This window comes from Pithys albifrons, chromosome 6 (assembly GCF_047495875.1).
Source record: "Pithys albifrons albifrons isolate INPA30051 chromosome 6, PitAlb_v1, whole genome shotgun sequence".
In the NCBI taxonomy this organism is placed as follows: domain Eukaryota; kingdom Metazoa; phylum Chordata; class Aves; order Passeriformes; family Thamnophilidae; genus Pithys; species Pithys albifrons.
Window position 1 is genome coordinate 57,616,627 of NC_092463.1, and position 26,831 is coordinate 57,643,457.

The window sequence follows — 26,831 nt, forward strand, 5'->3', positions numbered from 1 at the left end:
AGCTCAACAAAGCACAGGGAAATGCTGCTAAACATCCTTCCCACAGAAGTCTAAGGCTAACCTGTATTTTTCTCCAATCACGGGACAAGAGAAGAGGAAAATTCCAACCACCTTACTTCTTTCCCTCTGCCAGCGGAGCTGGAAGAGGAGACAATTCAAGGCACGACTTCCTTTCCCTTTCCTGCAGCCTGGGGCAGGCTCACACTTGGGATGCGCATGGAGAGTTTTGTCTCTCAAACAATTAACCATCAGGTTTGGCATATGCAAATGAGAGGATAGCATTACCTTTTAACACAACCTCAAGTCAAAACTGTTGGTTGCTCACGTTGTAAGGCATTGCAGCAACGGAGCCAGCTCAGACAGCAGATCACAATTCAATGTCAATCAATCAAACCTGTAACATACCGTGCAAGTCACGTGCAGGCCTATGAAAATTGAAACAGATTAAATGTACACTAAAACAAAGTATTTTCCTAAATCCCAAGTTGCTCAACATAGTAATACCTATCGAAAAAATGCAAAGATTGTCATCCATAAAAAATGTCTCTGATTACAACAAAAAATGAACTCTGGTGCACCAGCACAGATTTGAATTCCCAGTAATTCTATGAGCACATGAACAAACAGTACTCCTAAGTATATTAAAAGTATCTTTGAAGTCAGACATAACATGATTAATTTCACAGGTTTGTGTATCTGGAATGCAACTTTTAATTATTAACCAACAACTAGTCTTTTGATTATGTGAATTCATACAGGCATTATCTATTCTCTGTTTTAAAATTGGGTGCATAATGTTGAAGTAACACAGTTTTATTAACACTTACAGTGTGTTTTCTGATCACAGCTGCACTTCAAAGCACAAAAAGAAAGCATTTTTGGAGCACCGAATAACCCAGAGTGAATTCAGCGCACTACCATTTAGTTTTTACAAACCTGAAATTTAAAATTAGGGTGTATGGTAGTTTTGGTGTTAGGTTGAGCACACAGGGTTCAAAACTCTCTCTTCCAGGATTATGGCTTTTGAAAAGAATTATAAAAACAGGAGGGCGGAAAAGTTACAGAAGACATTGTAGGAAAGTTCAGTCAGTGAAAATACCTGTATTCTATAAACAAATCATGCTATAATTCAGAAACACCACTATATCAAATAAGTTAAATATTTAGGGTATATAATTTTATGACTGTAAAAATGTTTTTTTCATGAACCATTTTTAGTAATATGAACAATCACTGCCTAATAAATCCCAGCATAATCTTCTGGAATTAAGAGTTTGCAGAGTCAGACTTTTGTTAAGTATTTAATAATTATGAATGTAACTTATGCCCAAAAAATGCCAAATTCAAAACACCATGGCACTGAAGGGTAAAATACTATACTACTCCATGGATTTCTGAGGGGAAAGTAGTGCTTTATGAAGACATTCACCCCCAAAGACAGCTGGTATGAGAGCATGTGTGAAAGCTACCATGATGTAGACCTAGAAACTAGAGCAGCCAGCCAGACATCCAGAAGACCTCAAAATAATAATAAATAGCAAGTTAAATTTCAGTTTTTCTGTTTTTAAAGTTCACTTCTTTGTTTTCCTTTCTAAAAAAAATTGCTCAAAAAAAATCTCAATTCACTGAATATAGTGTATTTTTCAAGGATATCAAGAGTTATTTAAAAAAAATCAAAAAACAACTGCACTGAAACAGAGAAGAGACTCCTAAGACCTGCCTCGTTTGAATAGAAGGCATTGCAGCTTTGTCTTTCTATGTCTTGTAGAGATTTAAAGGGGGAATGGTCTAGAAGAATGCCAAGATACCAAGGGCATCTTGGTCCCCCTGCCCATCTCCTTTCTGGCAACCTCTGTCCCCAGGTGTACGTACAGAGCTGGGGAAATCTATACATTATTTTGTGTGAAGGGCATATGATGCTCCTGGTAGATCTTACACCACCTGATGCACAAAATCCAGGCAGAGTCTGACCTTTCATTGACAGAGTTTTTCAAATGCACTTTATTTTGTTATGGATTTGTCTGCAGAGTCCTGGTATAAGACTGAAAACAAAACTGCTCACTAGAGGCAACCACGATCCCCAAAGAGGCAGCCTAAGTTTTCCTCAAAGTTTTGCCAACGTTCAGCATTACTGACTGGCAATGTTTCTGCTATTCCATCCCGGGAAGACTCACAGAGAGGCCACCAAGCTGTCCTGGGACAGTGATGGGGGCTCCCATGAGTGCTGCTTTGCCATACTGCACAATGTAAGCATCCTTTTATTGCATCAGGATTATTTCATGAAAACCATTATCTTACCTAATCTGGAACTGTTTAGTGGCACCAAGATACTTTGGCCTTCACTGTTCCTTGAGTGAGCAACAATCAGTCTACTTTCAGTCTTTACTTGGAAGCCTGGGAAGAGCCTGAGCAATTTAAGGTTACGCTGGTGGGAATGCCCTGCCCTCTGTTGTACTCTCTCTCTTTCTCTTCCACCCATGTCGGTATTTTGGACTGTAAAAATTTCAATGGGTGCAGACAAGACCTCTCTAGAGAGTCCTGATTTCATGACAGATTTTTGCCACAAACCAAAAGGAGGCTCCGAATTGCAAATAATGCTTGGCTTTGTACAGATCTTTTTCTCAAAGCCAGCAAATAATGTTTTAAACACATAGTTGTGTATTTTAGCAGACAGAATTTGGCAGAGAAGCACACTGAGGAGAAATCCAGCCATGCCCTGCTTGTGCCAATAGGAACTTGATCACTAACTCTTTGAAGTGAATAGTGAAGTCTCAAGTGTCCTCTATACCTCCATAAAAACAGTACTCATTAAACAGGTTAATTAATACCCTTGTTTAAAAGACACCGGAAATAAGACTAGTAACTCCTTATTCTGTTTGGGTTCCATCCCATGCCAGCCGCCTCAGCATGACTGTCTTCGTCTCGTCTGGTAAATGACAGATTTGTAACCTGCAGTTTCTTTTTCCACCCCCTCCAGAGGAAGAAAAGGTAATGTTAAAATAATACCTCTTGCACTTGCAACAAAAAAGTGGTCTGCTTTGTGTTAGTTCCTTGTTGCTGTGAGAATTAATTCCAAGAGCAAGCAGCAGCCCCCCTGTTGTCAAATGACTGTAAGTGATACGTAGTAAGTGATACACAGAACATTAGTAGTGGTCTAAATGCAGAACGCCCAGAACTGCGTCGCTGCAAGGAAAGGTATTACACCAAAGATCAGCCTACACGGTGCAACTCTGCATGGTAATGTGGCTCTGGGGCCTCCAACTCCTCATCCCCATTTACAGAGACATGATGCAGTACCCCCAGGATGTGTATTTACTCATTAGACTTTCTTTGGGAATGATGTATCATTGATTTTCTGATCCAACCCTTCCTACAAAAACCCTTTCAGTCTCCTATCTGAGGGGAAGTTCTGGCCAGGTGGGGGTTGGTCTCTTCTCCCAGGCACTCAGCAATAGGACAAGGGGGCACGGGCTCAAGCTCTGCCAGGGGAAATTGAAGTTGGAGAGCAGAAAAAAATTCTTTCCAGAGAGACTAATCAGGCATTGGAATGGGCTGCCCAGAGAGGTGGTGGATTCCCCATCCCTGGAGGTTTTTAACCTGAGATTGGCCGTGGCACTGAGTGCCATGATCTGGTAAAGGGACTGGAGTTGGACCAAGGGTTGGACTTGATGATCTCGGAGGTCTTTTCCAACCCAGTCGATTCTATGATTCTATGATTCCTCTCACGGTGACACAGCTCACCTGATAGTTACTGCACACACAATTTTCAGCAGCTGACTCGTGTTACACCCACTCCATATGACACGTGTGATCCTGTGAATCCCATCCCACAGCATCTGAGTGTCCTGCTCACATGTGTGACCCTGTGAATCCCATCCCACAGCATTTGTAAGTGCCCTGCTCACAGTCCAGCCAAGCTCACCCACCACACAGCCAGCACCAGAGCCCTGCTAAGAAACAAGCACTCACAGAGTGAAGTGAAGTTCCTCTGGAGAAGTCTTGGTCCCTTGTAAAGAGGGTCCCTTGCGGCAGAGTAAGGAAAACTTCAAGTAGTTAAAATTCTTGGTCCCTTGCAAAGTGTGGCAGAGTAAGGAAAACTTCAAGTATTTAAAATGTAATTTAATAAGTATCCTTACTATTCTTAATGCTTAGGACTATTATTCATCCTTTTCCCTCAAGCTCATTTTCTAATTTTCCCTCTTCAGCATTTGTACTGAATTCTATTTCAAGTTGTGTGTGTAGGGTTTTAATTATCTTCTATTTTGGGGCATTAAAAGATTCTGAATCATCCCACCTTCTGGGAGATTACAAAATCCAGTGATTATCAACAAAGGCGCTGTTGAATGCCTATTATCCATGTTAATTATTCAATTAAAAAATATGCTGGCGCCATCAGCAGGACACTTCCATTTCATGGTTGAAGAGAACAAAAAAAATCTTTCAAAATTGCTCCGAAGCAATTATTTTAAAACTTGTTTTTCAGGGCTAATTTTTCTCGTGTCCCTCCATGCTGGTACAATAAAACCAGTGCATAGAGATCAATGGATGGAGCAGCCCATGCAGAAAACATTCAGTAGATGCAGAGACTTGTCTTGGACGCCCCACAAAGATAAAGCCCTAATTTGTACCCTTTTTTTCCTGAGCAGAGTACATTTTGTTTCTGCCTAACCTTTTCAGACACATGGATGCTGATCCACAGAGTATCCAAACACTCTTCTAGTTTCAGTATTTTAAGGAAATATTCATGATGAGGAAGGTAATTTTCAGCGTAATCATCTCTAAGTTGATGATACCATCAGTTCAAAAGTCTTCAGAGTGATTTCTCCTCTTTCTAGCACTTTCTAGTACTTCAACATTTATTCTTCTTTAATTTTTTTATCTTGATTTTGCAATCATGTCTCTATGCCACCTTATCATCTGGCTGCAGTCTGAAATGAGTTGCCTGACTAAGCTGGCAAGGAAATGCAACAGGAGGTGGAAAAGTAGCCTGGGATGGACTCCTTTCCCAAGAGGTGTTTACACCAGTCAAAGTACTCACTGAAATGTGCTTCCCCCCAGGTCTGTCAAGCTGGTCTTAAATTCAGAGATGCCTTTACATTTCATCACCATGACAAATGAAGCTACTCCAAAACTCCTCTAAATCCTACCAACAAAAACCTGGGTGCATTTCAAAGGAACCTTTCATTCCTGGGATCTGTTTGTGGCACCTGTGGAACAAGAGTTAGGCAACATAGAGTAGCTTGCCAAAACAATTCCGAAATTATCCAACCCAACAAGCACCACTACACGAAGATCTTACAGTACCTGTCTGAGGTTCCCATTATCAGAAAATTTAGCTTTTACAAATAAAGATGCCGTAGAATGCAGGATGTGAGCAGAAAATACATCCAGATGTTCATCTGTATTAAGCAACAGCTTGCAAGGCTTGCTTGCCTTTTATACTTCCACAGAGATTTTCAAGAGGACTTTAAAATGGAAGCCACCCTAGAACAGCACCTACATGTACTCTGCTTCAAGGAGGGACAGGAGCAAGTAGTTTTTTCCAGGAGATGGCATATGCAGAAAGCCTGTTAGTCCCTTGTGATTTCAGTTACAGTCTCTGCCCACCCCAGCAGCAAAAGCAACAGGGATGTTAACATAGGGAACTGAGCAGGTAAATGGGAGTCAGCTGTGCATGATGCAAATGAATGGGTCAGGGATTACCATGGAAGGGTCCTATCATACATGTTTGTATACATATTTTTATACATACACATAAATATACACACATGCTTTAAAATATGAAAAAAGGATGAGTATATAAACATTAGACTTTCTATTTTCAGGTGCATTAATATCTGCTGTACAGACATGAAAAGTCAGAAAGGTTAGACAAACAACTATATGCAACTTGTGATTTAATATGAGAGAACTGTGTCTGCAGCCTGCCTTCAGTTCTTTCATTTGGGGCAAACTGAAAAGGCTTCTGCTTCCCATCTATTTCCAGCCAAATGTAAAAGCTGTGGCTCCAGCAGAACACTTCAACTACCACAGCCACACTGGTTTAGAACAACACAGTTGTATCCTTCATGGGTCACTCCACTCCTTTGTGTGGAAGGCACGGACAACACACTAGGGCTCCATGAAGAAAGTTCTCCACATCAAATGGAGAAATTACTCTTCCCAGGCTAACCTGAGAATGATTCTGCTCAACATACAGTATCAGGCTTGACAGAGAAGACAACTGCCACTTGGTAAATCCACCCACTTGTCAGCTTCCCCAGGCTCAGGCCAGCTAATGAGCAGCATTATTATTCTCGCCTACCCAAAGCAAAGCATGGAAAAGTAACACAAAATCAAAATATTTAAAAAGTCTGTAAGTATTCTGTTTGCGTTACTATTTCCATCCCTGTTTGTTTTTCTCTGTTGCTCAACTTTAAAAAAGGCAGATTTTAATGCAGAGCCACTGTGTATGTGCATGTAGGTGCCTGACACACCCCAGTGACTTGTTTTCACAGGAGTTGCACAGCAGTCCTTGTGTTGCCTCAGTAACAACTCCTACACCAGGATACTGGAGGAAACCAGGGCACAACTTAATGAGTACCATGGCACGTAGTCAGTGGTCCTAAAGCCACCTCAGTCATGTCTGGGAGGAGCCTGTTTACTTCTTACCTTCCCATTTTCAAAGAGAATATGAAGCAGACTGTGTCACCCATGACACACATGCAAATCCCAGTGCTGTGCAGAGACATGGAACACAGTTACTGGCACAAACCATCCCAGACAAATGGCCAGAGGAAGTGTATTGGGCTTGGAGTCTCTTCCTAAATATCTTCTACCTTTTTTTTTTGACCCTGTCTAAATGGAATTTATGATATGAAATGTCCTGTAAGGAAGAAAAGACAAAAAATGAAATAAAGGGGGAAAAAGAAGTCTGAGCCTTGAGAGAGAATAGAGAAGATCCTGGATCCTGTAAGGAAAACATCCCAGCCCAGTGCCCATGAGACTAGTGACATTTTACAATTCCCAAACCACATTCTGGATTTCATGTGCTGCCTTTGTGACCGAGTTAGCCTATAGCGAAGGAGAACTGGTGAGCTGCAAGCACACCATTGGTAGCAAAAGCAGCCAGGGAAAAAGCAGGACAGATTCTTTGTGAACAGCAGAGCTGCATGTGACAGGATTCTCAACAGCTCGTAGGGAAAGTTTAGTAAGTAAGCAAGTAAACAAACTAATGTCTTCTGCTGGTTTTACCTTTTTACTCTTTGCAATTGGAATCTTATTTATAAAAGCTGTTTACTTTTCCCCTACTCAAACAGTCTAAAGCTGCCAGACCAGTCTGGACTGAATGCCCTTTTTTTAATGGCTTTTTTAAAAAATTATTATTCCTTTTTGCTTTTCTGGTCAGGAAAAAGGCAGAAGATGCAGGCCAGAGAGCCAATTCAATAATGTTTTTGTGATTTTTTCAAAGATACCCAGTTCCTAAGAGGATTTGAAGGGTCAATAGGTGTCAAAAATACAATTTGCTCTGGAACAACTACAGCACCTCTTCACATTTTTATAGTAATTGTGAGGGACAAAACATTATTCTTGCAATTAGGGGACAAATGCGACAGTCTACAGGATCTGACAGATCTGCAGAAAACAGCACTGCACATGGAACACAATGGCCACCTCAAACATGCCATAACCCACTTTGCACCTGAAACTGCAAATCACATCAAGTGATTCTTTAGAACAGCTCACTAGCAAAATCTTCCAGAGTTTTACAATTAACTTCTCAAGAAGCAGAATTTAATCCAAAGAGAAATAACAATCTAAGGAGAAGAAATAAATATCCAACAGTCAATATGAAATGATAGCCATGTGGAAAGAACAAACCTTTTTTCTTCCTTTAGCAGTTGTGAGCCCAGGCCTGGCTGTTGTTTATCTTGTAGTATTTTACAAATTGCACTCCAATTTTAAGCATTCATTACTCTTTAGAGACGGATGTGATGATAAATTTTGGTGCTGGCTCAAGGAGCCTACGGTTTGAAGGGAGCAATCCCTTTCTTACAGAGAGACAGGCTTTGACACACTGAAGATTTTAGCTTTGTATCTTACACTTTTCTATTTACAAAATTGGATAAAGAGAAAACAAAGAAGGTCTATTACATTTTTCTTACTCTATCCTTCCTCAAGCTCCTGGTATTTGCCTTAGCCTATGGCAGGTTTGATTCTTATACATTTTGACACTGCATTCTAAATATTGTTTTAGACATTTTTTTCAGTCAGTGTCCTTTTTTGATAGAAGCCAACTGCATTAGTCCTTGGAAAGGACTACACAGAAGGTCAACTAATGAGACCTCTTTATCCCCAGTAAAAAATCTGGACACCACCTATAAAGGATATTCTACAGTTATTCTTAAGTATTGATCACAAAATAGTAACACAAACCTTTCTCTGAATTTTATAATTTTACGAGTGCCTAAAGTATTCCCTTACCTCTTAGTCTCAGAACACAATGGGAAAATGTATTTATTCTAAATCTTTCTATAATATAAACCAATTTTCTTGAATCCTATGTATTCAGATAATCATTAGAAATAATATTTTTTCTGAATTCATGAAAATAATAAGCAAAATAGTTTCTCTCAAAATAGTTGCTTATTTTTTTCATTCCTCTTTCTTGCATCACTGGAATTTCTCAGTTATTTGTTGTTCTCCGTCACTCAGATGCTTCACTGAAATAGATAGCAATGCTACCAGAAAGCTCTGTTGATGGCTTTCAGACAACACACTGGATGCCCTTAAATGTATGTAGCTTATGCCCCACATTTGGCAACAATTCAGTTCATTTTCTAGATGTCAAGTACACAAAATATGAGAAAAATGTACATGCAATGCCCTGAGTATACAGAAACAGGACTATCAACCAAATAGCTCCTAAAGCCCATCTTAATTGAAATGTATTTTAATAATATGAACTATTTTAAACTCATCTAGAGAAAAATAAAAATCAGAATTTCCTGAAATTGCCTTTTCACCCAGACACCTTATGTCTGGGTTTTATAAATGCCTTTGTTTATGTTGTTACCATTGTGTGCTGTGTGTCCTCCTTTCTAATGAATATAAACATCAGAACAAATGAAATTCACCTGAGAAAGAGACACTGAAGTTGTTTCCTCAATTTTATACATGCATGTAGATACAGGCATTTTAAAAAGCCATATCACTCTTAAAATGTATCAAATAGTTCTCTCAGTGGTTCTCTGTGAGTACCAGCGACAGATGCTCCAACTTTGTAAGCACAAAGAAGAGAGATAAAACAACCCTTAACAGTTTTTAATCCACAGTATTCTTCTGAGACCTTTGAAAAGCTGAGTGAATATGGTTTTGAAATTTATCAGGATCGTAAGGGTCGTTTACCACTGTATGTAAAACAGTGGCACTTCTTCATTACTGATACTTCTGTTTCTTGCTGGTTTCTCTTCCATACAGCAGTGCTTTCCCTTACAGCCTCGAATTGTTTTGAAAAGACATGTAATGGTTAGCACATAGTTCAGGTGTGGTTCTTTAACACTGGTAACTAGTACAGAGAGAGCTTCTGCAAGGAAAAAAAAGCTCCTGAGTTCTCAAAGCAAACCTGTAAAGGAGAGCAGCAAAGGAAGGAATAGGATCATCACGAAAACCCGTAGATAATTGTAGAAAAAGCATATTATAAAGATGAGTCATACAGCAAAGGATGAAACAAAAAGCAAAGTGTTAAGAGAGAGCTACCCCTGAAACGAGCACATTGAGCCAGATAACAGACACACAGCATTAAGTCCCTTAAGTACTCTAACACAACCAGCCAAACCTGCTGCCTTTCAGTTGCTAAACACAATTACATCCTTTGATGAGCAAATAACACTATGACGTGCCATCCTTCAGTCTATCACATATGCAGAGTCATCAGTTCCCTTATCACACTCCCTTAACGTTGCCTTCAGTATCTGAATCAAAAAGCAAATTAGTACCACATGGTTTTCCACAGCCCTTGTGTACACTCCACAATCCCCTGCCACTGCTGCTGGTTTCCACGCTGCTGCCGTGCCCTCCATCTCAGCAGCACACAGGCAAACAGAGCAGCCTGCCTCTGTGTTCCAGGAGCCAGGCTGCTCCTCCAGGACCACGGCATACTGTTATTCTTTGACTGCACCTTAAAGAAATTAGAAATAACTGCTCTATTCGTCTTGGGATCATGGAATAAAGGAGGCCCCTGAAAAGAATTTTTTAGTAGTAACAAAGTTAACACCAGAAATTGATACTGTTCTGCCTAATTACTCAGCTAGAGACCTGTTGCTCTCCAGGCAACACAGCATTTCTGCCAGGAGACATCAGAGGAGTCTCAGAAGCTGTTCTAGAGCAGAAGTACACAAAAGCATTACCACAACTCTGTCTGCACTGACACAGACCCATGGGCCCCACCGTGCCTGTCCTGCCGGGGCAGTGGGGATGGCCCGTGCAAGGCCAGGGGCTTGGACTCGGTGACCTTTGTGGGTCCCTTCCAACTCGGCCCAAACTGCGATTCTGTGATTGCACAGGCTCCCTCTCACTGAAGAACACGAGCACACACTGCAGAAAGCAGGCTTTGATGTCTGACCCACGGCAGGTCCAGAGCCTTCCACAGTGCATTCAGCTTCGTGAGAAAGTGCCCAGCGTCCAAACAACAGCCCAGAGGCACATCGCTACCATTCTGTGAAAACAATTACTGCTAAGGGGTTTCAAATCTCCCGGCGATATGTTTGTAACTGAGGAAGCTACAGTTGTTGCAGTGGGCGCTTGGATATGCAAGGTAATTAGTGGTGACAGTTCCCAAACCTGCCATCATGTCGGAATGCATGGCCCTTCCAAGCAGTGCTGGGACACACACATCCTTCTGTGCTCATGATTTCTAATAAATTACAGAAATACAAAGGAAAGCCATGGGATTAATTCATTTTTGACCAAATTTGCATTGAAAATCTGTCTTTCATATAGTAGAATGGATGCTTCTGACACATAGCAGATCTAGTTCTTTTTTCAAGGAACAGAGACAAATGACTGCAAGAAGAGTGACAACAAAAAGTCTGAATTATAAGAAATAAAGACACTTCGGTTCTGGTCAAGGAGCAAACAAATATAATAACAATCTATAGCACACTCATTTTTGTGTTTAATCACTGCAGGATCATTACATTTTGTGTAATTTTACACATACATACACACATATGCAACTAAAACTGTAGTAACACGTGATAATAGAATGCTTTGGGTTGGAAAGGACCTTAAAAATGACCCAGTTCCAAACCCCCTGCCATGGACTTGCTTTATGGAAGTCTTGTAGCTCACCATTGAAGGTTTTACTGCTTTGCTGTATGCAATAGCAACTGACAAACTATGTGATACTGAGTACCATAAACAGAGAGGAATTTTCCCCAGGAATTGTCCCTACACAGTCTTTGGAAAGTTACTACTTGAAATAAGAACTAATGTATAAGCAGGACATTCCCTTTTCTGCTTCATTGCCCTCTATATGCTAATAAATGAAATGACCATTCCAGAGGAAACACTCACTCATTGTTATTTAAAAACTGTGATAACAACACAAGGAAAAAAATAACAAATGTATGAATGTAACATGAAATGAACTGTAATGCAAGATTTAAATATAATCAATATGTAATTACAGCTGCCTAGAAGAGGCAATACTTTTCAGACTGTTGACCTGAAGGGTACTTTTTCTTATGTTTAGGCCAAGACATTTCCCTCAAATGAGATTTCAAAGTGCAGTGTTATACTATTTCAGAAATACAACAACAAAGCAGATTCTACTGTAGCATATGGTGATTGAGGTATCAAGACAGGTTCAAATGCAGTAACTTCACTGCTAACTACAAGCTTGGCTAATAAAGAGAACATAAAAGCCCTTCCTTAGCTTTGTCTCCCTATTAATTTGCTAAAAGACAGCACACAAGATCACTTGTAATCACTGGGTTTACAAGAGAATACAGCTCCATTAACAGAAGTCCAGCTGCTCATGGAACAGGACCACAGAATTGCAGTTAAGATCAAGCATAAATTTAACTGTCTGCTTGTCTGGCAGGATCACCATGGCACCCAGATGCTTTCTAGATAAATATGAAAACACAATCAAAGTGCATGCAATCTGTCAAGGTAAATTTACACAGGGGTAAACTTGCAGGGAGCTGTGATTTCAGGTGCAGCATCCAGGTCTGAGTCTGGACTGGGTAACCACCAGTACCAAGTCCAGGAGATTTGCACAGGGGTCAGAAACATTAGTTATTTCTTCAAAATAAACTTTGATAACCATAAACTCTCACAGTGGCTTCACTGAAGACAGAAGCATAGCTTAAAGTGGGACACACCAGACAATCACAATGGATTTTGAAGGTGAACTAAGGCAAGGAATATTTTGTGGATGGAGCTGCACACCATGAATGTGGGAGGAGGGGGTTATTGTTATTCCAGCTCCAGGAGGGTACTGGCATTTCCAAGAATTGTAACTCAAGCCTGCCCAACATAAGGAGATTGAAGCAACCCCAAACTTTGGCTTCTTTCACATTGCATCCAGGTTTCTGGGAGCTCTGGATGTACTTGAATCACACAAAGAAGCTTTGTTTCATCATAGAAGGGAAAAAACTTAGAAGAAAGATTGATTGGTTCTTATGTAAACCCTTGTTTCCTGGAGCTGAGCTTTCAAGCAAAACATCAAATACTATAGTTGCATAGCAACCTCCCCACCCCCATTACAGGTGGACGGGTTGGCCTGTTCCACCTTTCCTGTTTCTCCAGGCTGCACAAACACAGTGCTTGAATAGGTAGGATTTATGTCAGCAGGGTGAACTTCCTACTTTGTGGATAACTTGTATTTAAGAAAACAAGAGTCCTACCCAAAACAGCCCGAGGTGGAAACCTGTGATGTTCTGTGTTTATGTATTCCAGTATAATGTGAAAATGAATAGCACCTAATGTCTCATAAACTGACTTTTACACCCTCATCTTGTGATGATTGGATTACACAGCTAAGTAGAAGGCATTTGAGTGCCAGCAACATGATGTTTACTCAACTTTTATTTGCTGTTAATCACTAATATTTTTGAAGCACTACAGTACTATATACAATAACCACAAGAAAGCTAAATTTTGTGTCACTGACTCTGAGAAATAACAGCAATCAACACTATATTTTTAATAGGCTTTGTCTAAGTCTTTGCAACCAGAGTAAGCATACATTAGAAAATAGCTGAGGCTGAATACTGGTATGCAAATCATAACACCAATTACAAGTATGTTCTGCCCCACCTCATTTTGTTCTCCCTTTTATTTGTTGGATGACTGCTATGCTAAATACTGGTAAGTTCCCTCTTTGATTTCCAATCATCCTTTGATGCCTCTGTTTTCCTTCCATACCCTTCTAGTTCTGCCCTTCTTATTAGCTGCTAATACCCCTAAAACCCAGAACAAAGGTGACTTTTTCTAAATTAAGATAAAGTCAAAATACTTTACAAATGACTCATCGTAGCAAGCTGTGACTCAACAGCAGGATTCACAGAAAGGCACTTCTGGTGTCCAAGAGTAATGTGGCAGGGAAAAGTCCTGTAAGAGACATAAAAAGAGCTAAGTTAGTGCTGTGCCAGTTGGGCGGCTGCCAGGTACGTGCTGCCTGTCCCAGCGCTTCCAGCCGCGCCGTGCTCGGAGCTTGCCTGCCACCTCCCGGGAGAGCCTCGCTGGGGACAGGAGAGTCACAGCCCAGCAGGCAGAGCCGCAAGGGCAGGTGTAGCCATGCGAGTAGGCAGTAAACACATGTTAACTCCTTCAAAAATGCTCCGGTTACAAGTCAAACCCTCAAAAATTAGAGAACGCTGCCAACAGTGAACTGTGCTGCTATTCCCATACGTTACCTCCTCTTTCTCCTCCAGCTGCGAGGCTTGATTTGGACTCCACTCTAATCCAGGACACAAACAAACAGCATTTTCCACTTGTGTTTTTTTTTGTCGTTGTTGCTGTTGGTTTGGGTTTTTGTTTGTGTGAGTGGGGATTTTTTGTTTGGTTTGGTTTAGGATTTTTTGGTTTGTTTGTTTTTGGGGGGTTTGTGAGTGTGTGTGTGTGTGTGTGTGTGTGTGTGTGTGTGTGTGTGTGTGTTGGTTTAGGTTTTGGGTTTTTGTTGGTTTGTTTTTGTTGTCGTTGTTGTTAACTTTGTTGTGTAATTTGAGGCTTTCTAGATTTCCTCTGTGTTTCTACCTAGAAATTCTGTCCGGTGAAGCTGGTGGATGGTCTCCCTGTGATTTTCAGACCCTTGGACACTGCTGCAGCCTGGCAGTGGAAATGCAGGAATGAATGCCATGGAAATGGCTGCTGGACACAGAGACTGACTGTGCCTGTGCTGGCGAACTGATCTGCACACAGACTACACACCCAAAGCATTCAGGACATGTTACATTCACTGAACATACCCTATAAATGGTACGTCCCTAAAGATCTGCCCACAAATCTTAAGGAAAACACCCAGTGTAACCTTTCCTTAGAAAATATCCAGTTGTTGCCTTTAACAACTTACAGTACTGGGTTCACAGCTTAATGTTACATCCTTAAAATACAGCTTTGAGCCGAGAGAGAGATCCAGCTTCAGATTTAATTTCATTATGGTAATATTCCAGAGAATCCTCAAGGTGATATAAATAAGCATTGATGAATACTAATATTGATACACAACAGCAAGCAGTGCTACAGGCAGACAAAGTTACACTGGGAAAGAATGCTGCAGAGAAAACAGAACCAGATTTACAAAAAAACTTATTTGGTTGACATGTGTATTATTTATACTTTTCTTGGGAAGCTGCAAAGCTGCTTACAAAAAATAAATGAGGCAATAATGTACTAAATAGCATTAAATGATAGGCAATTCAAGCAAATGAATTGGTGTTGAGGAGGCTAGAATTCAATCCAGAATTTTAACATCTAATTACACTATTAAAACACATTACTGCGGCTATATAGTCTGCTCTAATTATTTTCTACTAATCACCCTAGTTATTCAGTAATCCACTCACCTTTGTTTTCTGCTTAAATACTAAATTTCTAAACTAATTTCAATCCTTAAATAAACTAATTTTAAAACCTGACAAATTTCTCTGTTCTAAAAAGAAACCTCCTCTCACAGCATTGCATATTCACTGTTTACCAAAGCATGTCACTAATTCCCTTCTTTTTAATTTCATAACAGACTGTGATGATGAAGCCCCATTCTTTGGGCAATGGGGGACACAGCAATTCATCCTTTGCTGTTGCTGTCATATCTAATGTTTCTGTTCCTGTAATCTGGACACCCTTCATGATACATGACCCTCTCCACATTTTCCATGCTGTAAACCTCTACTAGGATGACAGTCACCAGCACTGCAGGCACTGGAAGCTGGAACAGTGCACAGTGTTTGCTATGGTGCCTTTGCTGCACAGATTGCCTGCAGCAGTCTCTGACTGAGTCTCATGTACTGAGCAAGTGGCTCAACACCCCCACCTGCTTCAACACAGCAAATCATGTATTTAGGACAAAATCAGGCTCTCTGTAGTACTGTGCTATTTGTGACGTGGTGATCGGAGGGAAAAAAATGCCCAGAAAGAAACATATTTGAGAGAGGATCCCTCAGGTAACTGATCTGATGCCACAGCTCCCAGCAGTGACATACCCACACAAACAGTTTCAGACACTGACATTCCTGCCACCCAAATCCCTGACAGCTTCCTTCACTCTTCACTACAAAGTGCAGTGCAGGAAAACAAACTCAGCAAAGCTTCTTTGGGTTTTGCTTCTTCCCTCGTCCTTGCCAATGATGCACCCACTTAGTGAGACACACCTCACTCCCAGACAGTGCATGGATGGATTTAATTCTTAGTAACGGCCTATGGGAATATAAATTTAGAGTGCCTTCTTTTTTTAGTTCACAGAATTCCCAATTTGTGTTATCAAATTAGGAATCCAAAAGGCCTGATTGTGGGTTCTATAGGGAACTCAGGTACTGCAGAACTCTCAGCTGAGAAAACAACCATTGCCCTGCCAAGAGCAAAACAGAGTCTCTCAGTTTTCAGGTCAACAGGAAGCTCAACATGAGCCAACAGTGTGCCCAGGTGGCCAAGAAGGCCAATGGGATCCTGGCCTGGATCAAAAATAACGTGGACAGCAAGCCCAGGGCAGTGACCCTTCCCCTGTACTCTGCGTTGGTGAGGCCACACCTTGAATGTTGTGTTCAGTTCTGAGCCCCTCAGTTCAGGAAAGATACTGAGGTGCTGGAGTGGGTCCAGAGAAGAGCAACAAGGCTGGAGAAGGGACTGCAGCACAAGTCACATGGGGAGAGGCTGAGGGAGCTGGGGGTGTTTAGCCTGGAGAAGAGGAGGCTCAGAGGTGACCTCAGCACTGTCTAGAACTACCTGAAGGGAAGTTCTAGCCAGGTGGGGGTTGGTCTCTTCTCCCAGGCACTCAGCAATAGAATAAGGGGGCACGGGCTCAAGCTCTGCCAGGGGAAATTGAAGTTGGAGATCAGAAAAAAATTCTTTGCAGAGAGAGTAATCAGGCATTGGAATGGGCTGCCCAGAGAGGGGGTGGATTCCCCATCCCTGGAGGTTTTTAACCTGAGATTGGCCGTGGCACTGAGTGCCATGATCTGGTAAAGGGACTGGAGTTGGACCCAGGGTTGGACTTGATGATCTCTGAGGTCTTTTCCAACCCAATCGATTCTGTGATTCCCCTGTCTAAGCTGACATCCATCCTGGAGGAGGAGGGACAGCCCACGGCCTCCCACAGCACGGGAGGACGATCCCCAGCACCCGCTGCATTTCGGTAGTTTAAGATTCAGCGCTCACAAATAGATACTAATGTAGCAGTTCGAATCTGAGAGCTGTCAACTTTCTAACACTGAGCAAACACCACACCTGTGAGCGAATCCTCTGGAAAACAAGGTTGCAAACAATGTTTTTAGAGATTACAGAGCTGCACTAAAGGGTTGCATAAACCCTGTGATTTCATAACTAGCATGAAAAAATCATCTGTTGCAGCATCTAAAATCACTTGGAAGACAGGCCTGTCAGCTGTGTTTGATAATAACTGCCCCAGCTCTGGGAAAGCAGCTTCAAGTTTACTTCACTTACCTTGGCCTGGCAGCCTTTAAGGTTCAACACCTCTTTAAGATCTCATTTTCTTCCAGTTGTGTTTTCCTAAGTAACACATAATTTTTGTTTATTTTTTCCAGGCAGAAATATATGTAAGTACCACGGAACTGTAGGCACAGCAGCCTTCAATTCTTGTCCAGCTTCAGAGTTGTTTTTCCTTTCTGCAGCATTCCCTCCCAGAGCAGTAAAATCCTGAAGAGTTTCCCTGTTAACTCACAGCTTGTCATTAAGTTTCATGCCAATTACTGAACCAAGCATGAATCACTACAGCCCAGAACTACTAACAACGTCCTCTTGCTCTGACACCACCAACCAGCAGAAAATTAAAGTGCAGCCTGTCTGACAGACAGGCCTGTGCTGAGGTCCCCACTACCCCACTTACCTGGGCTGGAAGCCTCCAGAGACTCCACTGGAGATGAAGCAGCTTCAGAAGGAAGGGAAGAAACAGCCCCATTCCAAAACAACCTGTGGGCTGTGCAGAAGGAATTAGCAGAATTAAGCAGTTGTTGCAAGCTGAGCTGTTGCATCCCCATTATTTGCTCTCCTGCCATCCAGGAGGAAGCTCCAAATTAGCCCTGTCAAATGGGCCAACTAATTATGAACTTGCAGCATCACTAAACCCAAGCCAGGGGACTTTTGGCCCAAATCTAAGTTACAGAAAGACAAAACTTGAGTTAACCTGACCCTGCTGTATCTAACTCCTAAATTTTAAAGACAATCCTTTTCAAACTCACTTTTGCAGCATGACCTATCACCTGCACAGCTTTTTTAAGTTGTACTGCCCCTTGTGAGGTTCACACCAAAGCACAAACATCTTCATTGTCACACAGGTGTGAAATGGTTCACATTTAACTGCCAAACAAGGCAAGTTATCAGGGCTGGAATGGTAAGGTACAATGTACCAGTAAGAATTTAAAACTCAATTTCCATTCTGAACCATCAGTGCTCCTCTTAATTTTCTGCAACAAACTCATCAGAGTTAAGACCAAAGTTACAGAACTCAAGAACAACACCAGTTAGAGAGAGAACACATTGTTTTATTCTTCTGTGGGATGAGGGGCTGTAGGGGGCAAGGAGCAAAAGGCTTAATGACATCAGGCATCATTAACTCATTCATTAGACAAGGTGCTGTTGGTACTGTCATCTTCCAAAAAACACCTTTATCATCCTGTGAAACTGAAGGAGGCAATCCCAAAAACAGAAGCAGATAAAATTAGAACAGAAACATACTTGCAAAAAAACCCCTCCAAACCACTGAACTGGAAAAAAACCAAAATTCAACCATGCCAGTGGGACAGCTGACACTCTGCAGTCCTAGAATAACAAACCTATAATCTAATTAGAGGTTTCACCAGCATTGCTTTAAGCAATTACTCTGAAGAAATTGGTTCCTAGATGGGAAATGAAAAGACACAGCGATGAATTGGAAAGGAAGGTTTTGGGGGAAAGAAATTGTATTTATTTATCAAGTATTTTCAAAACTGAGGCTGTCCTGACAAGGAAGGAGCAGCCCCTAAGAAACAAGAAGTCAGGCTCATATGACAAAATCAATGTTCTCCAAGAACAGGACAGCTCATCTATCCCCACAGGGTAAAAGGCACTTTGTATTTCTGTTCTGAAGAATCAAAGTTCTGAGAAGAAAAATGTTACTGCACAGATGAATCAACTGTTTACTGTCTGCTCCCTCTTTCTTTTCCCAGGTGAAGCTTCAGGTTACAGATTATATTTTCCTTACGTCCTCTTCCCACGTATTTCTGTGGTTTAAGAAAAGTGTCTTTTGGGAGATAAAGCAGAAAGGAACCCAGAGCACCAGAACTGAGCTATTTCACGTGTTTCTGAGTGACAGCATCACACAATTCTAAGAACACTTACACTGTGGTTGTGAAGGCAGCTCAGTCAGCTTTACCCTGGTGTCTGCCAAGCCTCCTCCAGCGCCTGTTTCCCACACAGCACAGTTTGCCTGCAGAGGCTGATGCAAAGCCCGTTTCTCACGGTCAGGCTGGTGACTATTTTGCAAACAAAATTAAGTATCTTTAGAGGACGCTGCTGTCAGTGCCTTTGGGATTCGAGATAGCGGCCTCTTAGCCCGTGTTTTGAACGCGCCTCCTGGACGAGCAGGAGCTCTGGTGAGGTGGGAGGGATGGAAGGGACAGGCTGCTGGCGGCCACTGCTGGCGTCACCTCAGCAAGGGCGAAGTCACCAAAATCTCTCAGTTTCTAAGGTCCTACAGGGACCGAGAATCAAGCGGTGGGAGCGAACAAGGACACCGCGAGTACCACAGCGGCTCCGGGGCCCTGCTCGGTCACCTCGGGGCTTCGTCCTGTCATTGTGCGGCGGCAGCCAGGCAGGACTGGCCCCCACGTCACAGGAGAGGGAGAAAGGCAGAAAGCAAAGCAGTGAGGGAGAGGGAGATCGAGGGAGAGCGGGAGGAAAGCCGAGCTAGCCCGCGCCTCCCCTCCCTCATGGCCGCCCCCTGAGGTCACTTCCGCCCGCCCCCGCGCGCCGCGATGACGCACTTCCCCCCGCCAGCGCCGCTCCCTCGCCCCCGGGCCGCAGGCGCCGCCGCCATTTTGCCGCTCTGTGGGGCCGGGCCGGGCGCGGCCGGAGCTGCGCTTTAAAGAGAGTTCTTTGGGCCCGCTTGGCGCCCCCGCGCTCCAGCCCGGCGTTAACGCGCCATGTCGGGAGAGGGACCCGCCGGCGACCAGGTGAGGGGGGGCTGAGTGAGCGCAGCCGCGCCGGGAAGGGAGCGGGGCCGTACGGGGCCCGGGGGAGTGAGGGAGGGAGCGCGGCCCGACCCGACCCGACCCGACCCGACCCGACCGGGGCTCCCCTGCCCGCCATTCCCTGCCCGTTCGGGGGGCTCTGAGCCCCATCCCCGAGCGGAGCCCTCCGCCCCGGGCCCTCCCGGGCAGCACAGCCGCAGCCGGGCCGGGCCGGGCCGCCCGGAGAGCTCCGCTGCCTCCGGCGCGGTGGGGCCTGGACTTTCGGGAATAGAAGTCCGACTGGGGTAATTTGCAGGGAGGATTTGTGGTGTTTGGGGAAGGGAGCGCTTGTCATTTAGTGGACGAGGCCTCTTCAACGCCACCTTTTAAGTCCAGAGTGAAGCGTTATTGGAACACGCTGAAGTTATAAAAAATTAAAAATGTTTGATTAAGAGTCTTTGGCGTAGGGCGTACACTCCGTTTAGCGTGAAAACAGCCACAGTTTCTGCGGAGTTTGGCTTGGGACCGTAACTTTTTATAGGAGGTGTAGTTAGAATGTTTTATGTAACCTTTTTTAATCTCATACGGCTGTGAGTTATCTCCTGCTTACGGGCAGAATTTCTCCGAACTGGCTTTTTTTAGTAGTTGGGATTACGTTTAAAGTCGGTGTCAGTTAAGAGGGTGGGGATGGAAGTTCCTGACTGAAGAGTGATTGATAACACAGTCCCATGCCTTGGTGGCCATTGTTGCCTTCAAAGACACTTGAAGTTGATTACTTAGGGCTTCTTTGAGAAGCTTTTCCTTTGTAGGATATCGCTTTCTTTACAAAATAAGTTGATTTCTGTTGTGTCTGGGCCTTCACCCCGACAGGGCCGTGTGTAAATTTTACGAGATCAGTAACCTGGGAGGGCGGGTGGGTGTAGAAAGGCAAATGATCCAAGTGTGAAATTCCCAGTTTCTGCCTCATTGGGAAAATATCCTGCGAACTGCCAGCCCGTGTGCTCCGAGCCGGTCAGGCAGTAAGTGTATTTGGAGTCTGTTTCTGAGCCAGAGATTTTTCAGGATGGTTCATCCCGAAGGCAGATGGCTGCAGAGCAGTGAGAATATGCAACAACAAAGTTATTTTAATTCTGATAAATAATATGTTTCACATTTAATCTTCCCATTCAAGCACAAGTAAAAAATATACGGATATTTCCTTGCCCAGTTAAGCTGTTGGTCAGAGCAGGGTGTGTGTTTCTGTAGCTGTAACGTGATACTATTTACTTAAACAACGCTGATTTAAGGTTTCGTTTTCTTTTCCAAGGAAATATTTGGTATGCAAAGGCTGGATTGCTGTCTGAATAGTGAAGTAAAAGTTACTCTGCTAAATAATGGCTGCAGTTTGGCTGTGCCATGTCACAGAGGGGTTTAGCACTCAAAAAACTAAAAGTTTATTTGCAGCCCACAAAGGCACAGAGTTTAACATATCACCATGGGGTTTGTCCATATTAAGGATCATTTTTTTGCCCATTTTGATTACTATGTTCATGTTGGGTGCACTTTAAATAAAAATAAAATTAAAAAAATTTTATAGGTTGGGTAGTTTTTTATGTTTCTACTGCTCCATCCTCTTTATGAAGTACTCTGGTTTCTGATTTCCTACATGTCTCTAATTTTGTTGTAGACAGTGACCTCCCTTCTGTCAGTTTTCATAGAATAGAATCAATTGGGTTGGAAAAGACCTCCAAGATCATCAAGTCCAACCCTTGATCCAACTCCAGTCCCTTTACCAGATCATGGCACTCAGTGCCACGGCCAATCTCAGGTTAAAAACCTCCAGGGATGGGGAATCCACCCCCTCTCTGGGCAGCCCATTCCAATGCCTGAGCACTCTCTCTGGAAAGAATTTCTTTCTGATCTCCAACTTCAGTTTCCCCTGGCAGATCTTGAGCCTGTGCCCCCTTGTCCTATTGCTGAGTGCCTGGGAGAAGAGGCAGCTTCTCCCAGAAAGGAGCTGCACCCACCACTGTTTTAGTATGTTTTTAATTCTTGCACTGTGTTAACCAAGGTGGATCCAAATTAATTCTGCAGAACCAGTTGAATGGTATCAGGACTTAAAATCTGTTAGGCCCCTGCTAGAGATAATGTTTAACCAACCAGAATTTCCAGAGTCAGTTTTTGGGATATTTTAAACACTTGGCCCTCTCTGTATCCTGGGTTAGCTCATTTGTAGACTGAATAGCTGCATCTGCCAGTGTTTGCCAGAAAGTTCCCCAGCAAGCTCTTCCCAGGCTTGTGTCGAGATTACAAACACCACGTGCCTGCATCTGTGTGTGTGTTTACATTTTTCTGGGTCTCAACATACACATGGTGTCATTTCAGTTGTGCTGGTTGTTTCATGTACTCTCTGATAAAACCCAAATTCACTGTGCCCTCTGTCTCTTTCTCTGTGGCACAAACACTTTTCCTCCCCTACTTAATATTTACTTGCCAGGCGTCAGTTTTATCTGAAGATGATGCAACGTTTGCTTTGCCTCTGCACTGGTTGCCTTCTAATCTTTCAGGGCTGGAACAGCGTTTCTCTCTTCTGTCACTGTTTCTAAGGATCATCCCCCAGTCTGTGGTGCGTGTTTGTTACGTGAATGTGGATCTGGTCAGGGACTGAGCTGTGGAAAAAAGGGGCCTCTGTGGCTACAGAAAGTACCTCCAGAACAGTCTACTCTCATTTCTTGCTGGTACTTTTGTCCCTTTTTGCTCCTTCCTCCTGTTCATGTCTTGTGTCTGTCTAAACATCATGAACGTGTTGAGTTCTAAATACAATACTAAATGTTGTAGTTAACTTTAACATTTTAGGAACAGATGACACTGAGTGCAGTGCTGAAAGTAGAAGATTTTTCTTGCAAGGTTGTGTGGGTTTAACATCTCAGAAGGAGCCACTTGAAAGAAACTTCTCTAAAAGCATATTTTATAGCATACCCCTAAATGGGTTTATTGCCACTGTTAATGTTTACTGTAGGAACAGGTTGTAAACAGAGTGAACACCAGTATTGGTGAAGGAACACTTTTGAATTGGTAATGCAGAGGTTTTATGCAATTATTACACAGCTGTGACTAAACTGTAATTCAGATGCATTTCCAGAGTCAGTAAGTTCAGGTGTGTCAGTCAAGAAGCTGAAGGGAAAATGTGTCAGTCTGATGTTTTGGAAATAGTGCTATGAGGAAGGAACAATAATTACTGTAATGTAAAGCTCTTGATTTATTCAGAGTTATTAAACAGCCCAGGTTATGTTGGGAAGGGCAGTACTTACAAAAATACCCTTTTTAGTTATTTAAAATGAATGGGTTGGGCTGTATCTGCTCATAGGGATCCAGTCTTAAAGGACAAAATTTTTTCAAGATTGCTCCTAGTTAAATACATTTAGTAATAAATAGAAGCAGTCAAGGCATTAAAAACATTTAAGGAAGTGCAAGGGTTGATAAGCTGTGACTGTAGTGCAGTGATGTGTTACTGAGGAGAGGATTTCAAAGCTTGTTCTGTGCATGTACAGCTGTAAATACACTTGGAAGGAAAAACCCTTAGGCTGGACAAACCTGTAGCTTTACCAAGCTGGGCAACTGACAGTGCTTGTGAAGTTGCACGTTAATGTATTTGAGTCTGTTACAGTCCAGGCTGTGCTAAACTGTGCCATACCCAGCCAAAAACACCAGGCAGGACCTTCTGTGCAATGGACATCAACCTCCTTTTGAACAAGGAATCACTCTGACTAAACCAGCCATTGGAATTTCTGCCTTTTCGTATACAACAGCCTGTGTGTCTTGTTTGTAGGAGTTCTTATTTTGTAATTAGTGGCAATTTTTAAAGCATCTTAAACTGGCCACTTCATGGGTGGACCAGCTGTTTTAAATGTTTCCTTTTCACTGCAGAAAGTCCTTTCCTGGAAACAGAGGGATGTGTTAAGTGGTGCAAATCATTGAAAGGTGTTTAGCTCAGGATTTTCTTACACTTTGCAGTTGTGAATGTTCATTTAAGAGGCCTGAGAAAACTCTTGCATATACCAGTATGGTGTAAAATAATTTTTCACTGAAGGTGATGGATGAATAACTTCAGGTAAATATTAAAACCTAACTTTGTTTCTTCTGGTTTTATTTCCTCAGACATTGTTTATGGATTCAGATTTGGGTTTTGTGCAGTTGATGTATTTTGCAGGAAGGAGTTCCCAGACTTCTTGCAGATAATCTGGTTTTAGGTCTTTCCAGATTTTGAAAAAATCATTTAAGACTTTTAGTATCTGTGAAACTCAAAAACTGTTGCTATTTGTGTGTATAAATAATAAAAGGAAATCTGTGAACTGAACTAGGTGATAATAGCACAGAGACTTTTAGGTACAAAACCCTAAGTGCTAAAATAATTCCGTGACCTTCAGAGGGTTGTTTGTGGGATAGGAGCCTGATTGTGTGGAATTATACTGAACACAGTTATCAAAAGCAGAGGAAAAATATGTTTTTACAGTCTGTGCAGTAATTAATTGTGACACTTTGAGGCAGTAAAGTTAAAACCCTGTATCTGACTGATTAGGTTTGGTTTTGTAGTAGTTTAAGCTGATCTAAGATGGGACTGCTGAAGTACTGAATGGGTTTGCATCCTGTGTTCTACATTGCTGCTGACTCTGAAATCAAAGGATTGAACCATTAGGAAGTTAATCACTTTCCTATTAAGGTTATTCTTCTGCTGATTTCCTGAACTGGCTTGTGACAGGGTGAGTTTATCTGAAAATGCTTATCTAGGGGCAGATGGTGTCAGTGAACGCCCAAGAGTTGAGTGTCCCAGTCTGGGACATTGGTGGCTGTGCAAGCAGTGCAATGAATAATACCTAATCAGGAGCTGCACTCCCTTGGACTGTGATAGCAGCAGATCCAAGCACAGAGTGCAGTTAAAAAGCAGTTCTCAAAACTGGGATCAAATGTCGTTCTGACTGTAACTGGGTCAGGTTAGAGGTCAAGTTCCTTGTTCCCTTTGGCTGGCTGTGCACTGGGTGCTCATCCTCGCAGGCTGGATGTGCAGCTGGATGTGTTTGCTCACACACCCAGGTCTGGCAGGGTGGTCCAGACAGGAAGCCCTGAGGGCTGATTGCTCCAGGATATTGGGAGTGATTATTTGTGAAGATGCAAAGCAGTGAGGTCTCAGCTTTGGCTCAGGTAGCGCCAGGACATGGGTTTGGCTGCAGCGCCCCCGAAAGGTGGGTGGCTTGTATCCCTCCTGGAGATGGGCTGGGACAGGAGAGGGAGGGCACGCTGACTGGAGGAAGCTGAGTGTTGCCTTACATGTGACGTGAGGTAGAAGCAAGTCCAGGCAGTCTAGTTTGAAACTCTGATCATACAGTTATTTTCAATTCTATAGAACACCTATAATTTGTCTTGTATAACTGGATGGACAACTTTATCTGCTGCTGCTGTTGAGCAAATATTTGCTGATTTAGGAAATTAGTCTTTTTTATTTTTCAGTAAAAGAATGGTCTTACTGTGCTTTCATTATGCTTCTTACACAGATTGAATCCTGTGTCAAATATACAAAATTAATTTGAGATTGCTGTGGTTATTCATCTTACCCATATCTATTTTTTCATGAGCTATTTCAGCCTTTCTGACTTTATGACCCTGTATCTGCATAAGTGAAATCAAATTCCTGAAATCTTCACTCTGCTGACAGTGTAGTGGAACAGTTCTGTTTTTTGTCACATAGAAAGGTTTGAGAAACTCCAGCTAAACTGCTGCTAAGATAGTTGAGGTGTGCTTAAGTGGCCCATTCTGCTTTTTCTTGTTTGCAAATCAGTACTTGCAGTGCAGGACCCCCGGGGTTTGTAGGATGGGGTGGTTTTTGTTGTAGCAGCCATTGATGGTGCATCTGACAGGCATTTCTGTCTGAGTGCAGAGCGAGACACGCTGAGCTGAGTATCTGAGACAGCAGGTTTCGATGAGTCGGATCTTAGTGAAAACCAGCACTTACAGTGATGGTGAATGATCTGAATTTGTGCTTTATTGAATAAGCAACTTTGTGCCGTGGGGCCCCTGTAGAACTGTGTTCAAACGGGGAATTTCAGCTTCAGTGCTGCGTCCTCTAAGCTGAAATATGTTTATGCATCTCATTTAGGAAGAAACAAAACCACTACTTCATTTTATACTGTGATTGCATCTTAAGCCTGTGTTAGTTGAACTGTAACAGAGCTGAAATACGGAAATTAATAAATTTATTACTTTGAGCTGAGTTTTGAGTTACTGCTTTTTAATTTGATTTTCTTTTATCCAAGTTAATTTTATCATAGTTTACTGTGCCTTTCAAGCTACACTGCTTTGAGCTGAGCAGTTCATGTTAAGAATGACTTAAAAAGTGAGTAAAAAAGAATACTGGTCTTTAAACTCCTATAAAGCCCTTCCAACTGACTTTTTTCTTTTCTCTTTAATGCATGTCTGCCATTACATGTCCACTTAACAGTTCTGCAACATTTTCAATCATTTGTCCGTTTTGTAATTAATTTTATTTTAAAAAATCTTTAAAGCAATATGCCTTGTATTGCATCCTGCTAGTAGGACTGATACAAAAACTGGTAATGCTGAGAAATATTCAAAACTACAGTAGCTTTTTTTAAATGATTGAGTTGAATTTCAGTGTATGACATGAGCAACTGTTGTGTGGTAGTGCACAAGTCCTATGGGGAGAGGCTGAGGGAGCTGGGGGTGTTTAGCCTGGAGAAGAGGAGGCTCAGAGGTGACCTCATCGCTGTCTAGAACTACCTGAAGGGAAGGTCTAGCCAGGTGGGGGTTGGTCTCTTCTCCCAGGCACTCAGCAATAGGACAAGGGGGAATGGGCTCAAGCTCTGCCAGGGCAAATTGAAAATCAGAAAAAAATTCTTTCCAGAGAGAGTAATCAGGCATTGGAATGGGCTGCCCAGAGAGGGGGTGGATTCCCTTTCCCTGGAGGTTTTT

At 42.5% G+C, this 26,831-nt stretch overlaps 1 protein-coding gene and 1 long non-coding RNA gene across 3 annotated transcripts in view; one reads left to right on the forward strand and one right to left on the reverse strand.

The window, feature by feature from the left end:
• Positions 1-19,627, reverse strand: part of LOC139673419 (uncharacterized) — a 31,657-nt gene extending 12,030 nt beyond the window's left edge. The window contains exons 1-4 of one of the 2 annotated variants that reach the window (XR_011698108.1): positions 19,039-19,627; positions 17,549-17,638; positions 17,146-17,211; positions 13,510-13,599 (exon numbers count right to left, since the gene is read on the reverse strand). This is a non-coding gene — a long non-coding RNA (uncharacterized lncRNA). The remainder of the gene's footprint in view (positions 1-13,509; positions 13,600-17,145; positions 17,212-17,548; positions 17,639-19,038) is intronic. The other variant, XR_011698107.1, reaches the window with a different exon arrangement.
• Positions 19,628-19,702: 75 nt separating this feature from the next.
• The window catches only part of CSTF3 (cleavage stimulation factor subunit 3), a 49,475-nt gene continuing 42,346 nt past the window's right edge, over positions 19,703-26,831 (forward strand). Inside the window, exon 1 of the mRNA XM_071559044.1 lies at positions 19,703-19,871. Within this exon, the coding sequence (XP_071415145.1) occupies positions 19,842-19,871 (30 nt within the window). The 5' untranslated portion in view covers positions 19,703-19,841. The remainder of the gene's footprint in view (positions 19,872-26,831) is intronic.